The sequence below is a fragment of the Cebus imitator genome, unplaced genomic scaffold (assembly GCF_001604975.1).
Source record: "Cebus imitator isolate Cc_AM_T3 unplaced genomic scaffold, Cebus_imitator-1.0 Scaffold132, whole genome shotgun sequence".
Classification (NCBI taxonomy): Eukaryota; Metazoa; Chordata; class Mammalia; order Primates; family Cebidae; genus Cebus; species Cebus imitator.
Window position 1 is genome coordinate 879,741 of NW_016107447.1, and position 18,344 is coordinate 898,084.

The 18,344-nt window shown below is 44.2% G+C and overlaps 1 protein-coding gene across 1 annotated transcript in view; it reads right to left on the reverse strand.

Annotated features, from left to right (window-relative positions):
- Window positions 1-692: 692 nt before the first annotated feature.
- Window positions 693-18,344, reverse strand: part of TOMM34 (translocase of outer mitochondrial membrane 34) — a 19,535-nt gene continuing 1,883 nt past the window's right edge. Inside the window, exons 2-7 of the mRNA XM_017541194.2 lie at window positions 15,303-15,402; window positions 13,973-14,125; window positions 10,590-10,759; window positions 7,224-7,371; window positions 2,025-2,151; window positions 693-1,782 (exon numbers count right to left, since the gene is read on the reverse strand). Of these exons, the coding sequence (XP_017396683.1) occupies window positions 1,678-1,782; window positions 2,025-2,151; window positions 7,224-7,371; window positions 10,590-10,759; window positions 13,973-14,125; window positions 15,303-15,402 (803 nt within the window). The 3' untranslated portion in view covers window positions 693-1,677. The remainder of the gene's footprint in view (window positions 1,783-2,024; window positions 2,152-7,223; window positions 7,372-10,589; window positions 10,760-13,972; window positions 14,126-15,302; window positions 15,403-18,344) is intronic.

The window sequence follows — 18,344 nt, forward strand, 5'->3', positions numbered from 1 at the left end:
ACTGTCCCTTGATGGTGCCCATGGGGTTTGTCTGACTCTAAACTCTGCTTCAGCCTGGATGTTTCTGATGGCTCAGACGACACTCATCCTTAAGAGAGCTCCGAGGTGCTGTGCTAAGTGCTGCTTAGCACTATGGGATGGGAGCCAAGGGATGATCAAAAAACCCTTTGCTCTGCTCTATGGAATCCTGAAACTCCACTTCTATAGGCTGAAAACCAGCCCAGGAAAACAGGGCAGCACTTGATTCTGGCTAGGTCCTAAAGCACTCTCCAGCCTCACTGCATCCCATGTTTTGTGAACTTGATCGGCCCTTTTAGGTCCCTGTACTCACTGGCTGTGCTCCCAGCAAGGGCCTTACACATGCCGTCTGTCCACGATGCTTTTCCCTCCCCTCTTCACTAGTTAACATCCCCATTTGGAACTCAATTCAAGCTTTACTTACTCAGGGACCCCCTTCCCTCCACTGCATTGAATTTCCCCTTTTGGGAAGGGAAATCACAGAAAACCACTTCACAACACTTAGGCAAGCTGCAATTTTACATGTGTGTGGTTGTCTGAATAACTTCTTGCCCTCCCACTAGGCTGCCAGCCCTCTGAGAGCAGGGACTATGTCTATTCACTGCTGTCTCCCTAGCACTATTTGCAGTGCCTGGCCCATCCAGACGTTTCAATACATATGTTCAACAAATGAATGAATGCCCAGTAAGCAATAGCTTTTATTATTACTACAAAGTTCCAGGTGCAAAGCTGAAAAGGCAGAAATGAAAGCACAGCAGACATTTATGTAGAAGAAAGCCTTTTAATACAACAGCTTAAACACACAGTTCAACAAAATCAGTCAGTTCAAATTAACTTCAACATATTACAAAGAACTATGAGGCCTGGAGAAGACCACTGTTGGAACAAAAAGCCAAGTCCCTGCCCAGAAAGCATGGACACTGACCAAGGAGGCCTCTCTCTCCATCCCACCTCTAAGAGGAGTGGCCACAATCACTGGGCTCTTAAAACAGCTTAGGTGCCTCTCTGCACAAGGCAGCAGCACGGAGGCATGGACAGACATCCAGGGGTCAGGGCTCTGCCTTCCCACCAAAGGATGGCCGGAACAAAAGGCACTGGGGCTCAGACACAGGAGACTGTGCAAGGACAGGACAGGGACAGCAGCTGCACACCTGGAGAGACTGCAGCCCTGGAGAACCAGCTCAACAGACTGCTTTGTGTCAGGGCCTTAGGTTTATCACCCTCCCCCAACCCCCTCCCACCCCTGCCCAGAAGCTCAGGCTGTTCAGATTAACTGCAGTGAGGTGGGGTCTGGGGAAACTACATGGGCCACACTCAGTCTGAAGCACGCTTGGGCAGGACAAAGCCAAATGCTTTGCTGATGAGGATTTGTTGGTGTGATCAGCTAGCTGAGCTGGGGGGAATGGGGACAGGGCTTCAGCTTCACACTTAGCTCTAGTGGGGACTTTTCTGGCGAAACAACGATGTCTGTGTATGACTACACTGAGCTTAATTTGAACAAGCAAAGCCTCTTCTGGGGTGGGAGGCCATCAAGGGACTAAGGAGGGGGCTTCAGAGCTCACTTGGGGCATGCTGGGTTTCATGCGCGGGCACAGAGCAGGTGGCCCGCGGCTTCTCTGGTAAGGTCAGGCAGGAGTTTCCGGCTGCCTTGCTGGGTTTTTAGTGTAGGCTCTGCTTCACTTCCTGCCGTAACTTCTGTGCAGGACCGTTCCTAGGCTCAATCTGTAGGAGGTTGCTGATGTCTGCAAAGCTTGATTTATAGTCCTAATAAAATCAAGGACAGGAGTGTGGGGAAGGTTCCCCAACTGGGGTGGGAATAGCTGCTGAGGTAGCAAAGTGTTCTCAAACCCCAGCCCACAGATAGGCCTGCCCTGAGTTAACCTGGGCCCAGGATGAGACAGAAAAGCTGCAGATATTGCCTCAGCTTGGTTATACCCCATAAATGCCGCCACTGACATAAATCTCTGTAGCTATGTTGAGACCTTTTGGCCAGGATTTTTTCTTACCTTTAGTGCCTTGTGGGCTTGAGCCCGTCTGTAGAACGCCTTCACATTCTTTCCATCCAGCTTGAGGGCTTCTGTGCAGTCCTTCACTGCTTCCTTGTACTGCTTCAGGACCAAATAGCAGAGTGCTCTGAAGGGGAAAGACCATTTCGGAGGTTTCAGTCACTTCTTATGGGCCACCCACATGCTGTGAAGTAGTTTGAGACGTGATCTCTAAGTTGCTGAACACCTACTGTGTGCTGGTTACTTTATAGCTTCTTAAATCCTCACAACAATCCTAGCCCTTTTCACGGATGAAACATGCTGGCTCAGAAAGCTAAAGGTACCACCAGCAGTGACGGGCAGACTCTAGATTCAAATAGGCAGGGAGTTCGTTTGTGAGACTCCAGATCTTGATCTCATTTAGTTCTGTCATGCTGTACTGTACTCTCCTATACTAAGCTCTTTTAAGCAAAGCTTTTCGGAAACCTTTCCCTTGACAGATTAAAAAATTATCTACTTTAAGGACAAAAACCGAATACTGAACTCTAATGATATAATGCTGACATGGGGTGAAATGTAAAGATGTTTGCAATTTACTTTGAAATGCATCAAAGACTACAGACCAACAGATGGCTAAATAGCAAATATAACAATAGTAATTGTAGAATTTAGATGGCAGGTATATGGGTGTTCACTGTACAAATCTTTCAAATTTCCTATATTTTCAACATTTTCATAAAATGTTGGAAAAAAGTCATGTACATCCATACAACAAAATATTCTGCAACTGTGGGTGAAAAAAAGTGCATGTGTGTGTCTATTTTCCTCATTCAATTCTAGTCCTTGTCTCCAAAGACAGTCACTAAAAACAAAGCAGTCCAGTGTCTGGGAGCTCATTACGTAAGTTAATCCATTCCACCTCACTGTTTTCAGTGGGTGCAGGGTATTCACGAAGTTGGATGTAGCATAATTTATTTCAGCAATTTCCTATCGAGGGGTATTTTTCCATGATTCTAGTTTGCAAATAAATGATGCCATGAAGAATATCTGCATGCAAGGGACTGCTGTATTCAAAGATACATGCATTTTAAAATCTGGCCAGGTGCGGTGGCTCATGCTTATAATCCCAGCACTTTGGAAGGCTAAGGTGGGAAGATCACATGAGCCTGGGAGTTTGAGACCAGCCTGGGCAACAGAGAGAGACCCTATCTCTTGCAGAAAAAAAAAAGAAAAAGAAATAAATTTGATTGTTACTGCCAAAATGCTTTGCAAAAAAAGCTGAATAGTTATTGATAGAGGCTATTTTCCTACAACTGTACCAACTTTGGGTCTTAAATTTTAATTTATGCCAAGATGGAAGAAACCAGTATCTCATTGTCTTAGTTGCTTTAAATGTGAGTAAAGCTGAACATCTTTACATAAGGGTTTTAATTATATGAAATCAAACTTCTCTAACTTTAATGACTTCTGTAACTTTTTTTTCCTTTACGCAAGAATACCTTCCCCACTGCAAGACATTTAATCCACGTGTTCTTCTAGAACTTAATGGTTTCGCTTTTTACATTTCAAACTGTAATCCACTTAGAATTTATTTTAAAATAAGAAGTAAGGTAGGATTCAGGTTTAACTCTAACCCTGGCAACCCATCACCTCTTATTAAATAATCTCTCTTTTCCCCAGACTTTATTATACACCAGATACTCTCATGCTGTTGTTCTCATTTTTTTCTAACAAACTTTGGAATCATTATCATGAATTAGAAAACTGTACTAGTTCTTTGTGATTGCATGGAATTTATAAATTAACTGAGAGAAAAACCTTCGTGTAGCAACTTAAAAGACAGGGACAAATTCTTCGGCACTCCTCCCACTGAGAGGCAGAGGGGTCTCTGCTCTCTCTTTTTGAATTCAGGCAGGCTCTGTGACTGCTCTAACAGAGGACAGAGGAAGGGACATGATGTGACTTTCAAGGTTAGGTCATAATAGGCCTTGCAGCTTCCACCTTGGTCTCTGGAAATACTTGCTCTTGGAGCCTTGAACTGACAGAGAAGCAGCCAACGACTCTGAAGCCACCACGCTCTCAGGAAGCTCACGCCAGCACACATGAAAAGGCTGCTAAGAAAGTGGAAAGAGATGCCAGCTTGCTCTAGCAGTTCCATCACCCAGGCATTTTGAGTCAGGCAGCCCAACTGCCAGACATTAAAGGAAGAAGGCTTTAGACGATTCCAGCCCCAGCTACCATCTTGCTGACCCTGCATGAGAGACCCCAAATGAGAACTGCTCTTCCTTAATTCCTGACTCACAAATTACAAGCAAAATAAAATGGACCACGAAGTTTTAGAATACTAGCCCCCTGTTTTAAACTTTGGACACAGAGGCATTCTTTTTTTTGGAGGGGGGAAACAGTCTCGCTCTGTCACACAGGCTGGAGTGCAATGGCATGATCACAGCTCACTGCAACCTCTACCTCCCAGGTTCAAGTGATTTATTCTCCCACTTCAGCCTCCTGAGTAGCTGGGATTACAGGTGCACGCCACTATGCACAGCTAACTTTTGCATTTTTTGGTAGAGATGGGGTTTCACCATGTTGGCCAGGCTGGTCTCAAACTCCTGACCTCAAGCGATCTGCCCACCTTAGCCTCTCAAAGTGCTGGGATTACAGGTGTGAGCCACCATGTCTGGCCTCAACATAAAGGAATTCTGAGGAAACTAACACTTCCTCCCAGTGGGCTCTGGCAATTTAAAGAAATAGCGGAAGTAGAGGAACCACAGTGTAAGCATTATGCACTGTATAGTGATTTCAGAATAGAAATGTGGTGATTAATAGGGTCATGTCAGACTTCTAAAGACTATATTTAAGATGATCAAAATGCGTAACTTCAGGCAACAAAATAAACACCCTTGACTTCTGGTAAATGAACTGATTTTGTATCCAGCCAGAAGGGTTTTAATTACAATGGGTTGGGAAGTAACACAAGTTAGTGACAGGGAAATAAGCTTTGGAGTCACAAGGATCTGGCATAAATCCCAGCTGTCATGTATTAGTTGTTTAATTTTCTACTCATTAATTCATCTTTCTGAGCCTGATTAGGTAACACAGAACAATGATTTAAACTGAAGAACTGTTTTGAGTACAAATGAGAGCTGTTTCAGGGCTGGCAAGCTGTAGGTGCTATGCACTCAGGTGTCACCTGCACAAAGGGAAGCAAAGTAAGCCAAAGCCTACGCACTGTGTCATTCAGATGGGTGTACATGAGGTGGAGCCTTAGGCTAGGTCCAAGATGTTCCAGGACATGGTAAAATGTTAGCCACAATGGCTAAAAATTCAGTTCTGTCATCAGTCCTCTAGATTAAATTATAAATCCAATGCAATCACAACCAAAAGTTGTCCAACAAGACATTTTTTGGAATTTGCCAAAATAATCCAAAAGTTTAGCTAGAAGAACAAACATGGAAAAATACTAGGAATATTCTGATTAAGAAGAATGAAGAGAAGGCCAGCCCTATATCATAAAGCAGCAGTAATTAAAACAGTATTTAAACAAGACAAAACATGGCTCCAGATGTGGTAATAGTCCACAAAAATGAGTTCATGGAGGTGTTCAGCAGCATAAGGTAGGCAAGGCAAAAGAGGGCCCAGAGACAGAGGAGTTAGAAGATGCCATACAAACACGGAACGAACAGGCTGCAGGCTTCTTTTTCAAATTAGCCTGGCAGATTAAGGCCCCTCTGGTCCAATCAGCCATAAAACCACACAGAGCCACAGGTGCAAAATTCCAAAATATAAGCTTTAAAATTACAAGTTCTCTTTCCAACTCATTGGGCAGCAAAACCTGACCTGAACTGACATGAAGCTGCTTAGCTTCCCTATTCTACCCCATATGAACATGGAATTTCCAAATTTCACTGGCAGAAATACTAATAATTAACTTCTGCAAGCTCCCCCAGACCCTGCTGGGATGTTACATAATTCAGACTATATTACTTCACTAAAATGGGAAACATGGGTTTTTTGTTTTTTTCTGAGACAGAGTTTTGTTCTATTGCCAGGCTGGAGTGCAGTGGCACAATCTCGGCTCACTGCAACCTCTAGCTCCTGGATTCTCCTGCCTCAGCCTCCTGAATAGCTGGGATCACAGGCGTGTGCCATGCACCTGGCTAATTTCTGGTATTTTTAGTAGACATGGGTTTCACTGTGTTGGCCAGGCTGGTCTCGAACACCTGACCTCAAATGATCCTCCTGCCTCGGCCTCCCAAAGTGTTGGGATTATAGGTGTTAAGCCACCGCGCGGCTGGGAAACAAATTTTATCCCAAGAGTTTAGAATAAGGAACAATGTGTCTATATTAGAACCAAGATTCTGAATTAGCCAGTGATACCTGTATGCTGGTAGGGAAGGAGAAACAGATTTATAACATTTTATAATAAATGTTTTACACTGTTTGGTTTTGATATGGTCCCTTGCTGAATGTTTCAAGCTTCTGAGAGTAAAACTAATAGGAAGATCTTGTTGGAGCCAGATTCTATTTCTGGCACCAACATTTGCTGGTTGGGTAAGTTTAAGGCAAAACTTCCTTCTCTGAGGCTCAATTTTCTCAACTTTAAAACAGAAAAAGTGCCTACAGCTCAGAGCATTGTTGCAATCAGTCAGTCCTACACAGTGCAGGGACTGCGCCTGGCTCCCAGGCTCTCAGTCAGTCGTCATTGATGGCAGCTCCTGGTGCAAGGCTTTCCACAGGCTCACAAGTCTAACCCCCTCAGGCTAGACTGTAGCCATCCTTCTTGCTCTTTGGCCAGGCAATGGTTACTTCACACTCTGGCTTCTGGGCCAGTACTCATAGAAATGGTGCCCAAATTTCTAACAGGAGGGTCTTTGAGAAGGGTAGGGAGTAGCGTGGTGGGGCGGAGAGATTAAGAGACAATTTAGGGTTGTGTTTGCAGAGCAAGCATACTGCTCTTACTTACATTGTATGCTTATGAAAATTCTGGGGACAGGGGCCAACAAAGCCCAGGCTACCATTTGGCATCCCTCAGTTTCTGCCCTTTGGAGAGAATGAATGCCACTAGCCGTATCTAGCTCACAGCGTGGATGCCAGTTTTGAGCCATAACACCCTTGACTAAACGCTAGGGATGAAGAGCCCATCGCAGTCCAAGAGAAGACTATGGAATAAAACATCCAATGTCCTGAAATGCCCCAGGCCAGCAGCTGTGTAGGAGATACCTGTTGCTGTACGTGGCAGATTCCAGGTTACTATACAAGAGGCTTTCACTGTACTTCTCAATAGCTTTCTTATGGTTTCCCTTCTTTACAAGCTCATTGCCTTCTTCCTTCAGAACTCTGGCTCTCTCCACATCCCCAGCAGAAGGCACTAGATACAAATTCAGAAGAGGAGAAAAACCATGGAGCAGCACCCAACTGAGATCAGGGAGATCTCTTTAGCATCGTCCCTTCCAAATCATCTACAATCCTCTCCCCCAGAGATTTCCTACACTGTTGTAAATCATCCTTTCTGATTAATGACTTCCAATTAATAGCTTCTGGGAAATTAAACAGTTTTTCATTAAGAAGAGGTTGGGGATTCCTGATATAAAAACATTTTTACATGCACATAAAAATATATACATGATAAAAAGCAACCCAGGTTCTAGCCTTGGCACTGCCTCGTGGTAGCTGGAAGATCTTATGTGACCTACCTAACTTTTTCGGACCTCAATTTCCTCGCCAATAAAATAGGGCAATACTTATTCAACAGATGGCTATTTTCAGGGTCAAATCTGAGAATACATAAGGAAGTACAGAACATACAATACACTTAAAGCAGGACAGTAAGTAAGTAAATATGAATAAACATCTGCTAAAGAAAGGATATATAGCTTCTGGGCTATGAGAAAAGGGGAGAAGAGCCTGCTATTTCCCTCATCTCTGGTTTGGGCTGAGCCTATGAGTATCCTCCCTCATCTAACACATGCAGCTCTGCTCCAGCCTTCAAGGAGAGAAAGCAGAGAGAAAAGGTGAAATCCAAGCTGCTTAACTTGGTGTTCAGGCCCTTCACTGCTTGGCCCCAATTAATTAGTCCAGCCTCGGCTCCGTATCACCTGCTTTTTAAATTTTTTAAAACTATCTTTATAAAATACTAAATATTTATGACCAGGGTAAGATTATAGGTTTATACCCCGAATTCATGACCTGGTTTAAGAGAAAGACCTAGGATCTTTGAAGTCTTGGGGGATCCACCCCAATTAAGTCCACTGCTGGAGGAAACACCCCCAATTCTGTGCTTCCCCACCTTTTTTAAAACAGTTTAACTGGCCGGGCGCGGTGGCTCAAGCCTGTAATCCCAGCACTTTGGGAGGCCGAGGCGGGTGGATCACGAGGTCAAGAGATCGAGACCATCCTGGTCAACATGGTGAAACCCCGTCTCTACTAAAAATACAAAAAAAAATTAGCTGGGCATGGTGGTGCGTGCCTGTAATCCCAGCTACTCAGGAGGCTGAGGCAGGAGAATTGCCTGAACCCAGGAGGCGGAGGTTGCGGTGAGCCGAGATCGCGCCATTGCACTCCAGCCTGGGTAACATGAGTGAAACTCTGTCTCAAAAAAAAAAAAAAAAAAACAGTTTAACTATATACTATAGTACCCACAGACCATTTGTTGTTTACTTTGTTTTTGAACTTCATATAGAAGAATAAATGAGTCTGTGTATTCTTTCGTGACTTGGTTTTTCTTTTTCCCCTTAACACTGTATTCCTCAGATTCATCTGCGTTGATGCACAGGCCTGCAGCTCCTTCATTTTCACTGCTGCAATACCACAGCTGGATTGTCCATTCTCCCATTTATGGAGATCTGCGTTATCTCTGTTTTTTTTTTTTTCTATTACAGTCTTCTATGAACGTTCCTGTGTACGTCTCCCTGTGCACATGCACACGGGTTTCTCTAAAGGTAGGGCTTCAGCTTCACTGGCACCCTGCAACACACCACTCTCTGCAGTCATACTTATTCCCACCACTCCCCCTATGCACTTTCATTCTCCAGCTCTCTCCACTGTCTCTGCCAAGGATTCTCCTTTCTTCCCACATGATGACCTCCTTCTTCAAGGTCTGGCTCAAGGCTCCACCTCCACTGCCACCCCTCCTGAGTCTTTCCCCAACTCCCTCATGCACTTAAGTCAGTGTCTATCCTGAACTTCTCAAACACTTAGTCTCTAAAGCACATGTCCCTCTTCTTTGTGTTTTAAGACAGTGCTGATGTCTCAGTCCCTCATTTGATGGAGAGGTCCCTGAGGGCCAAGACTCCCTGTCCTCTGTGTCACCCTGCTTAGCATACACATGGCTTGGAACACATGGCTCAGTGACCCCGAAAGAATGAAATCAACGGTAGGTGCACTGATGCCGTCAGGTTCATTAGCACCCCACATTTTCATCCTAGAGAAGAGTGGGGAATACTTAACAGGCTCCTACAAACCAGAGTGAATGCTACCCATGACCAGATAGGCATTCTCCTGTAGAAGATGAGTAACTTTTGTCCTCCCCTAACACCTAAAGGTCACTTACAATACGCAGGCCTCCATCTCTGATCCCTTCTGCACCTGCCTCAATCCCTAGCTTGCTGGGCTGGGACCACTCCCCTGGAACATTAAAAGAGCTTCCTAGTGCCTGACAAATGGCCTCTTCATTTCACAGAGTTGAAGTGAGGAGTCTCCTGGTTTTGGCTGCCCAGCTTGGATCTCCCTTCTTTTCTTCATGCTTCTCCAGGGATTCAAACAGTGCACATGCTCCTGGGAAGCATCACCCTCTAGCTCTGGAGGTGGGGCAGTTGCCTCAGGGCTGACCTAATCACAAAATCTCATGTCCTGGTTATGGTGCGTACTTCAAAGAATGGCCTATGACCAAGAAGACCAGAATAGATTGAAAAATCGATTGAGAAAATATATGAGCTAGAGCATTTTAGGGCAAAAAAAAATCCTATCTTTTCCCAGTGAGCTATGAGAGAAAGACTTTCTTTCTCTGGGGCATGAGGCATGGGGTATGGACATGAGGCCAGGAACTGCTATAGCTATTTTGCTACTAGGAGGGAAGCTTGCCAAAGACAAAGCTGACACACAACAGAGAAGCAGCTGAGATAAGTACAGAAAAATGAAGTTAGTCTGTGAATATAAGAAGCTGCTAGAGCAAACCTTGCCTGAACTCTCTCTCTGGATTTTTCAGTTTTATGAGCCAATAAATTCCCTATACTATTTTTACTATGTTGAGCTTTCTGTTTTTGCAACCAAAAACATCCTAAGTAATATATCCCAAATGCTACCAGAGGAAAGAAAAGGGAACTCACACTGCATGCCTATGTGCCAGGCTGGGAGTTTTTATGTGTCTTATGTCATTCAGTCCTCATAGTTGTGAGGAAGACTTTATCATCACCCTCACTATACAACTGGGAAAACAATCTCTAAGAGGTGAAGACTTCTATTTTGTTTTATTTTGTTCCTAAGATTATTTTTATAACTTAGCTAAACAATGCCAGTTTTTACAGGACGACTCTAAAGAAAATGGATACCAGGAGATTGCAAGACTCTGGGCAGAGTGTCACAGCTCACCTCTGTTCTTTGTAGTTGTGGTTTCTTTGGATTTGCTTTTAGCCATCTCTTTGTGGTTCTCCGAAGGCAAGGAATTCCATCTCTTCTGAGCTGAAACAGGCACCAAGGGAATAGAGGGCAGCTTCAGGCGCCACTCAGGCCCAAGTGAGTCCATGAGAGCTCTGGTCATTCTGGAAAGGAAGGCAGGATTGCAGGGAGGTTTCCAGCTGGGTCAAGATATTTCTCCTTTCACACACCCGAGGGAGGTAGCCTTTTCAGAAGAGCCAGAGCTGCCACCCTCCCCCTCATGTGAACCACCTCTTTAGCTCCACCAATGTGCTGCAATATAGGAAGAGGAATCTGCCACCATAAAAGCCATCTCAGATCAGTCACCATGACACTTTTGAGCTTGGTCATACTCTGTTACCTTTAAAGTGGTGATCTGTTGCTTGCTAAGGATACTTAAACCATGATCCCAAAAGACTATACTTTCTCCAAGAAAGAATCATACTTTTTGTTTCATATTTTATCAATGAATCAAGTACACAACTGTGCAAGTGCCTGACATTTGTTTAATGCTCAGGCTTTTTAAAAAAATGCAAACCTTAGGTCATTCTCTAATCCTACAACTCCTCAGGGGTTCCCAGTTCCCTAGGCTACTGTGGCCTGTGAGATCCGGTCCCCACCCTTTCTTGTCCCCCTTCACTGTGAACCACATTCCCTTCTGATCCTTCTATTCAAGACTTTGCACGTGCTTTTTCCTCTACCCAGAACAATTGCTTCTATTTTGGAAAAAAGACTGCCAATTTCCAGGCCCTTCCAGCTAACTCCAACTTATTCTTTAGATTTCAGCTTAAAACACTACCCAGGGACCAAGTTCTTTTTGTCACCTCATCTCCAGCACCTGGTATATCACCTGGTAACCACCAAGGCCCAATCAGGTACATGTTGAATGAGTGAATAAAGCTAACCGTACACTTCTGCTCCTACGTTACAAGAATGAAAACCACACAGACTGATATCACTAAAAATTCCAAGAGGTCTCTGACTAGGCTGTTTTGCTGGCGGCCAAGCTATTTCGAACCTCTACTCTCCTCAAACCTGTTCCCTGGCCCTTCCCCTTTTCTAGAGCAAACTTCCTCATACCTCAAATACAAACCTACCTGCCTGGGTGCCCAATCCTTCCTATTTCTCTCCTGTCACAACGGAAGAGACAATGGGACCAATCCTCCCACTTAAGCTCTGGATACCATCTCCTCTTGCCTCTTTCAGGGACCACACCCAGGCAGCACCTCCCTCACCCACATCTTCATCCCTTCTCTCTACTAACTCCAACCATCAGCATTTAACTCCCTTTAACTCTTTCTTCATTTAATAAAACCGTACTGGACACCCCTTGCCATCCCAGCTACACTCCCTGGCCTGCCTTCAAGCCTGACTTTTTGAACATATCGCCCTCTTACTCCTGATCCCACTGACCAGCTTCCATCAGAGCCACCAGTGGCTTCACTGCTAAACCTTCAGTTAATGTAAGCTCCTTGGAACACCTGACACTAATGATGTCTCCATCATTCTTGAAATACTCCTTCCCTTGGGACATAAATGCCCTGTTTCCTCCCACCTCTCCAGCTGCTGTTCCTCTGTAAGTCGCTCAAATGCTCGAGTTTTGCAAAGCTCCATCCTCTTCCCTCTACACACTTGCTGTGACGTCCTTTTTCTCTCTCACGGCCCTAATCCACCTCTATGCCAATGACCCTCAAATCCATATTTGTCTGGCCTGTATTTTACTCCTTTACTCCATGTAAATACTCAACTATCTTACTTACATCTCTAGTCTCATGTCCCATAGTCACCTTCAACTGAACATGTCAACAATCTGGGTGTCTTCTATTCTTCCCTTCTTGCTACCCCACAATCACTAAAGCTTGTTGATATACTTCCTACATGTCCCCTGAATTGGTCCCACTGTTTTCTCTCCACCCTCTCCCCTGGTTTGCTGCATGGCTCCTTCCTATTCTGTTGCGTTTCATATCATCCCTCAACATGGCAAAAAAGAGCTTTTCTCTAAAATACAAATCTGCCCACGTTGCTCCACTGCTCAAGACCTTTTCATAAAGCCTCACTTGCTCAGGATTAAGTCCAGGCCCCTGAACACTGGGTCTTGTGTGACTTGGCCTCACCAACCTGTCCCAAGCTGAGCCCCTGCCTGCAGCACCATGTGAAACCATCTTACAATTCCTGTGATCTATCACACTTGCTCACCCTTGCAAATACTGCTCTGTCTTCTGGCTGGCCCCCTACCCCGTATCTCTCAGTCTTAGCTCACCTCCTCTGAAAAGCTCTCTCTGGCCTCCCTCTCTCCCTCTCAGCTGGCTAGGTGGTTCCTTTCTGGCCTCAGAGCCCCTCTGCTGCCTCCTACCATGGCACTTATCATGTTGTACCGTGCTTGCCTATGACTGACTGGTGTCCTCCCTGAGACCAGAACCTCTATGAGGGCAGGAAGAGGTATGTCTCAGTCATCAACCCAGGTCCTAGAGCAAAGTCTGTCACATAATTGGTAGATTTTGTGGAATCAGCTCAATTAAAAAGGAGGCGCCTGGTGACAAAGCAAGACTCTGTCTCAAAAAAAAAAAAAAAAAAAANAAAAAAAAAAAAAAAAAAAAAAAAAAAAAAAAAAAAAAAAAAAAAAAAAAAAAAAAAAAAAAAAAAAAAAAAAAAAAAAAAAAGAAGGGAGGCAAAGGGAAAACAAAGGATGCTGGCAGACAAGACAAGCCAGAAATAAAGAAAGCACTAAATACACAGCATCAAGTCCTGTTAAGGGTTTGCTGTTAGTGTAGTGTTTGGCTTTCTAGCAGCACACACAGAGGGGAAACATGATTGATCGGTTATACAAATGACAATATCCATGATAAAAGCCAGTAACTGCTCAGAGACCAGAAAGGAAGTGCACCTGGGGAATCTCTTGGAGGGGTCACAGTACAACTTACTGAACCGTGTCCACAAACCGCATCCCTTTAGGCTTGTCATAGCTGCTTGGGCTTGTGTCTTACTCTTCCAATTAGCTCTCTGAAGATAGGTGAGGTCTGTATTTCTTTCTCATTTTGGCACCCCCCACTGAACCTGGCACAATACCTTAAACAGTGCATGATAAATATTACTGTGTACATAAATACTGTGAGGCACAGGTAGGCAAAAATCAATCAATCTTAGTAATTCTTACTCCCTGAAAACCTGCTAAATAGAAAAGCAGATTTTCCTTTCACACCTTCCCCAACATGCCCATTGGGAGTTTTCTAAGGGTAGCCAAAGGGATCCCCTCAGAAGACAGACAAGGCAATGGCCCATAGCCAGTCAAGAAGGACAGGGAGTCGCCATGGAGACTGTCTGTTGTGAATGGAGCTCACCTGTTGATGCCTTCTAGGGCTGACGTTACACTATCATCAATCTGCAGCACAGTCTTATAGTCAACATAGGCCATAGGGTACTTCTCCAGAGCCTCATAAGCAGATGCTCGCCGCAGCAGGGGCTTAATGCTGAAGGGAAGCAAGGCCAGTGCTCTAGAATAGAAGGCAAAAATGTCAACTGGCTGCTAAGCCACCAGGGTTTCCCTAGTTTCTTCCAAGCAGGGTTATTTGGAGCACTCAGGGTATAGGAGGTAATTTTTGGCTGAGAGACACAGCTAAAAACGCCAAACATCAGAACAGGAATTTTTCAACTTAGACTGAGGTGAGGAGGGGAAAGAGGGCAGAGAAACATGAATTTTGCCAAATGTGTGTGCACTTGCATCAATTTTCATAGTTTCAATTCCCCCAAAATCAAGAACAAGCGCCTCATGGCTTTCATGCTACTATGTGTTTCTAGAGTTGTGTTCTAGTGGGAATAACAAACAAACTTTGGAGTCAGGTGGGGTGGTGTCTGAATTCCACCTCTGCCGCTAACTATGTGACCCAGGTAAATGGCTTTACTGCCCAACCCTCAGTAACTAAGTTCTGGCCTGGGACACATGGTAAACGTATCCCACAGATTGGTCCTGAACACTCAAAGAGGGAAATCTAGCACAGGGCCTGGTACAAATTAATTCAGCACAGGCTCCGTGAGCACGCTCACATCCCTGCTCCTCTCCTGGCTATCACGAGGGCATGAATCTAACGCAATGTCACCGGACATCAGATCTGAGAACACATCTCAGGTAAATGTTCGAGTTTAATGATGATGAAAGAATATTAGACTGGCTTGAACAAGAGGTATGAAAAATTGTTCAGTGTCTTCTAAAACTGGTCATTAATAAATACCATTTTTTTCCTTGCTTCTTCTGAGATCATCTATTAACCTCTATTCCTCCTTTGTTCCTTCACTCTCTTCCCCTCACATACTCCCATCCCAGGAAAACACCTGGGAAAGCCCGTTACTGGTCTGCAACTCTACCTCATCCCCAGGTTTCAAATCTCACAAGACTTGAAGGCCTACTTCGAATTGCCCATTCCACTCCTTTTTCAGCAGCAGAGCCAAGACTCCCAGACACATGTCAGGGGCCAAGTCTCTACACAGTAGACACAGGTCTCTACACAAGTCAAGACCCCCATTCTCAGTGACCTGGTGAAACTCAGTGACACTTTCTTAACATCCGTTCCAGATGTAATGGATGGAATCCTTCTAAAGAAGAAACAAGCCAAATTAACCCAGCTTCCTCTTCTGAGACCCTCAGGTATCCCAAAGTTACCCTCGGCCACTTACGAAGTGCAATCTTTGATGCAGTCTCTGCAGTTTCCATCCTTCAAGTGACATGCTGCTCGATTGGAGTAGAGAACACTTTCTTCTTCTGGGTTTGAAGAACCTGCCCAGGTAGAGTAGAAAGATTATCAGTTGGGAAATGGATGCCTCAGGGCACTGGGATATGTTTCATACTCAGAGTTCTTTGGGCTTTGTGTTAAGGCAGAAGAGATAACTACAACCTGATCAGGCTTGTTGGTCTGCTGGGCTGGTATATTTGTCATTCTTATATGACAGCAAGGACACTGAGCTTTCTGCCATTCACAGTGAACCTAGTATCTCCTCATTCACTCATTCCAGCACTGAACTTGGTAACAGACAAAAGATATACAGGGAATAGCTAGCTCCTGCCTCAAAGATTCATGCTGTAACTACTTAAGTTTGTGTAAGTGGATGGATGGGTATGTATTTTATTACAAAAAGCATTTAAATCCAATAAAGAAGAAAAGAAAGAAAAAGAACAAGATGATAAATGCCATAAATAGATTGACCAAAAGTTGTAGGGACACTAAGACCCATGAAATACATGAGATTAGTTTTACTTGGTCAAGCCAGAGAGAACTTTGTCAGGTAAATGATAATTGAGCTGGGTGTGATAGGAGTACAGAGAACTTAACCAGGAAAAAGCCTTAAGCTACCCCATGGGAGAATTATTAGACATTTTTCTAAAGGCAGTCCTTACTCTCAGGAATTGCAGAGGCTCAAGTCCTTCACTGTGGCCAAAATAATCTTTATTTATTTATTTGAGACAGAGTCCTGCTCTGTCAGTCGCCCAGGCTGGAATGCAGTGGAGGGATCTCCGCTCACTACAACTCTGTCTCCTGGGTTCAAGCAATTCTCCTGCCTCAGCCTCCTGAGTAGCTGGGATTACAGGCACCTACCACCACATCTGGGTAGACTACTTTTTGTATTTTTATTAGACAGGGTTTCACCATGTTGACCAAGCTGCTCTTGAACTCCTGTTTTCAGGCAAGCTGCCCGCCTCGGCCTCCCAAAGCAGTGGGATTACAGGCATGAGCCACCATGCCCAACCATGATCTTTATTTTTAAAGATAATTTTCAACCATTTCATATCCACTAGTGTGGGCCATAATTTTTAAAAGAATTGAAAACAGGCTCTCTTTGAAAATTTTGAAACATACAGAAAACCATTATCTCAGATTTAGCACATGTTACATTACCACTAGATTTAGCACGTTATATTAGTTCCCAACTTTTTTAATTTTTAATTTTTAGAGACAGGGTCTCACTGTGTTGTCTGGGCTGGAGTGTAGTGGTGTGATCATAGCTCACTGCAGCCTTGAACTCTTGGGCTCAAGTGATCTTCCCGGCTCAGCCTCCCAAGCAGACAGGACTACAGGTGTGCAGCACCATGCCCTGCTAATTTTTAATTTTTTTGTAGAGACAGAGTTCCACTGTGTTGCTTAGGTTGGTCTTCAACGCCTAGCCTCGAGTGATCCTCCTGCTTTGGCCTCCCAAAGTGCTGGAATTATAGGCATAAGCCATGGCACCCAGCCCTCTAAAATTTTTTTGATATGGCTAAAACTCCAGCCATCCCCATCCTTATCCCTGTGCTCCCTCCCCAGACCCCCAGAGGCCAGTACAATCCTGAAGTTGGTATGTAACATTTTCAAGCATGTTCATCTACGTTTATATGTATATATACACACACACACGTGTATGTGTATATATATAAATGTAGACTGACACATTTATATATATACGTGTGTGTGTGTGTGTAACAGGTAAGATACCATTTTATGTCTATTAAAGCTTTTCCTAAGAGATATCATATTGCCTATCCTTCTGCAACTTACTTTTTTCACTTAGTATCCTGTTGCCATGTTGATATTTGATATCTTTCATTCAATGCCAATAAAAACAAATGTTTTCATTTTCCCATCTTGCTTTGCCAGGCCCAGAGACAGAAAGTACAGAGACTAGTAAAATACATCCTTGTCTTTAAGAAGCTAAGTATAAGTACCCAAAACCTATAATCCATCTTGAGTCACCAGTGTTGGAATTCACTTGGGGTGGGTGGCGAAATAGTAGGGAAAGTTATACATTATAGTCTCAAACCTTTTGGAAGACTGAAAGGTTTTAATGGGAGCAGGCTGAAGGCAGCCAGTCCATTATTAGGGAAGAGATAAGGATGATAAAAGGCTTTCCCAGTTTAAGTCTGTTTACCCCACATCCCTTTGTCTCTACTGTGTTTACTCATGTAAACTTTGTGCTGGGTGGCCCTCTCAGGGGGAGATTAAAGGGAAATTATCCGTTTAACAGTGTTTACTCTGGGCGTGGAACCTAAAGCTTTTATCATTCATAAAACCACTCTTTTAACCATGTTAATTATCCACAAATGTGTTGACTTAGAACCTCAGTTATGAAATCTTTACGGAATAAAGGGGTGGATGTACAGGGAGTCTTGGTTGATTGGCTGCATTTCACCCTTTAAAGGCAGCCAACAACCATCCCTAGCCAACTTGAATCACTGAAATAGTGTGAGAGTGCATTTATTGATCAGTCATTGAGTTTATCACCTCCGCAGGTGGTGATAAACATCTCAACCAGAGCATGGTTGCTGAGAAACAGCAGTGGTGTGGTGGAAAGGGCAGGAGACCCTGCGATCCTGACAAGTCACTCAATCCCTCTGATCACGCGTGCCCACCTACCATGAGGATATTACTTCACAGATTTGCTGGAAGGGTTCACTGTGTTAGGCTGTTCCCTGAGCTCCCTTCATGATCAAGAAGACTGATCAGAGAAATCAAGAGACTTACCCAAAATTACCTAGAAAAATCTGTAGCAGTAGCAGAACCAAACTCTGGTCCTTGATAAATCGAGATACCAGGATAGCTTTTCTATGGACCCATACAAACGTGCAAGAATTTCAGAAGTGGCCGGGCGCGGTGGCTCAAGCCTGTAATCCCAGCACTGTGGGAGGCTGAGGCGGGTGGATCACGAGGTCAAGAGATCGAGACCATCCTGGTCAACATGGTGAAACCC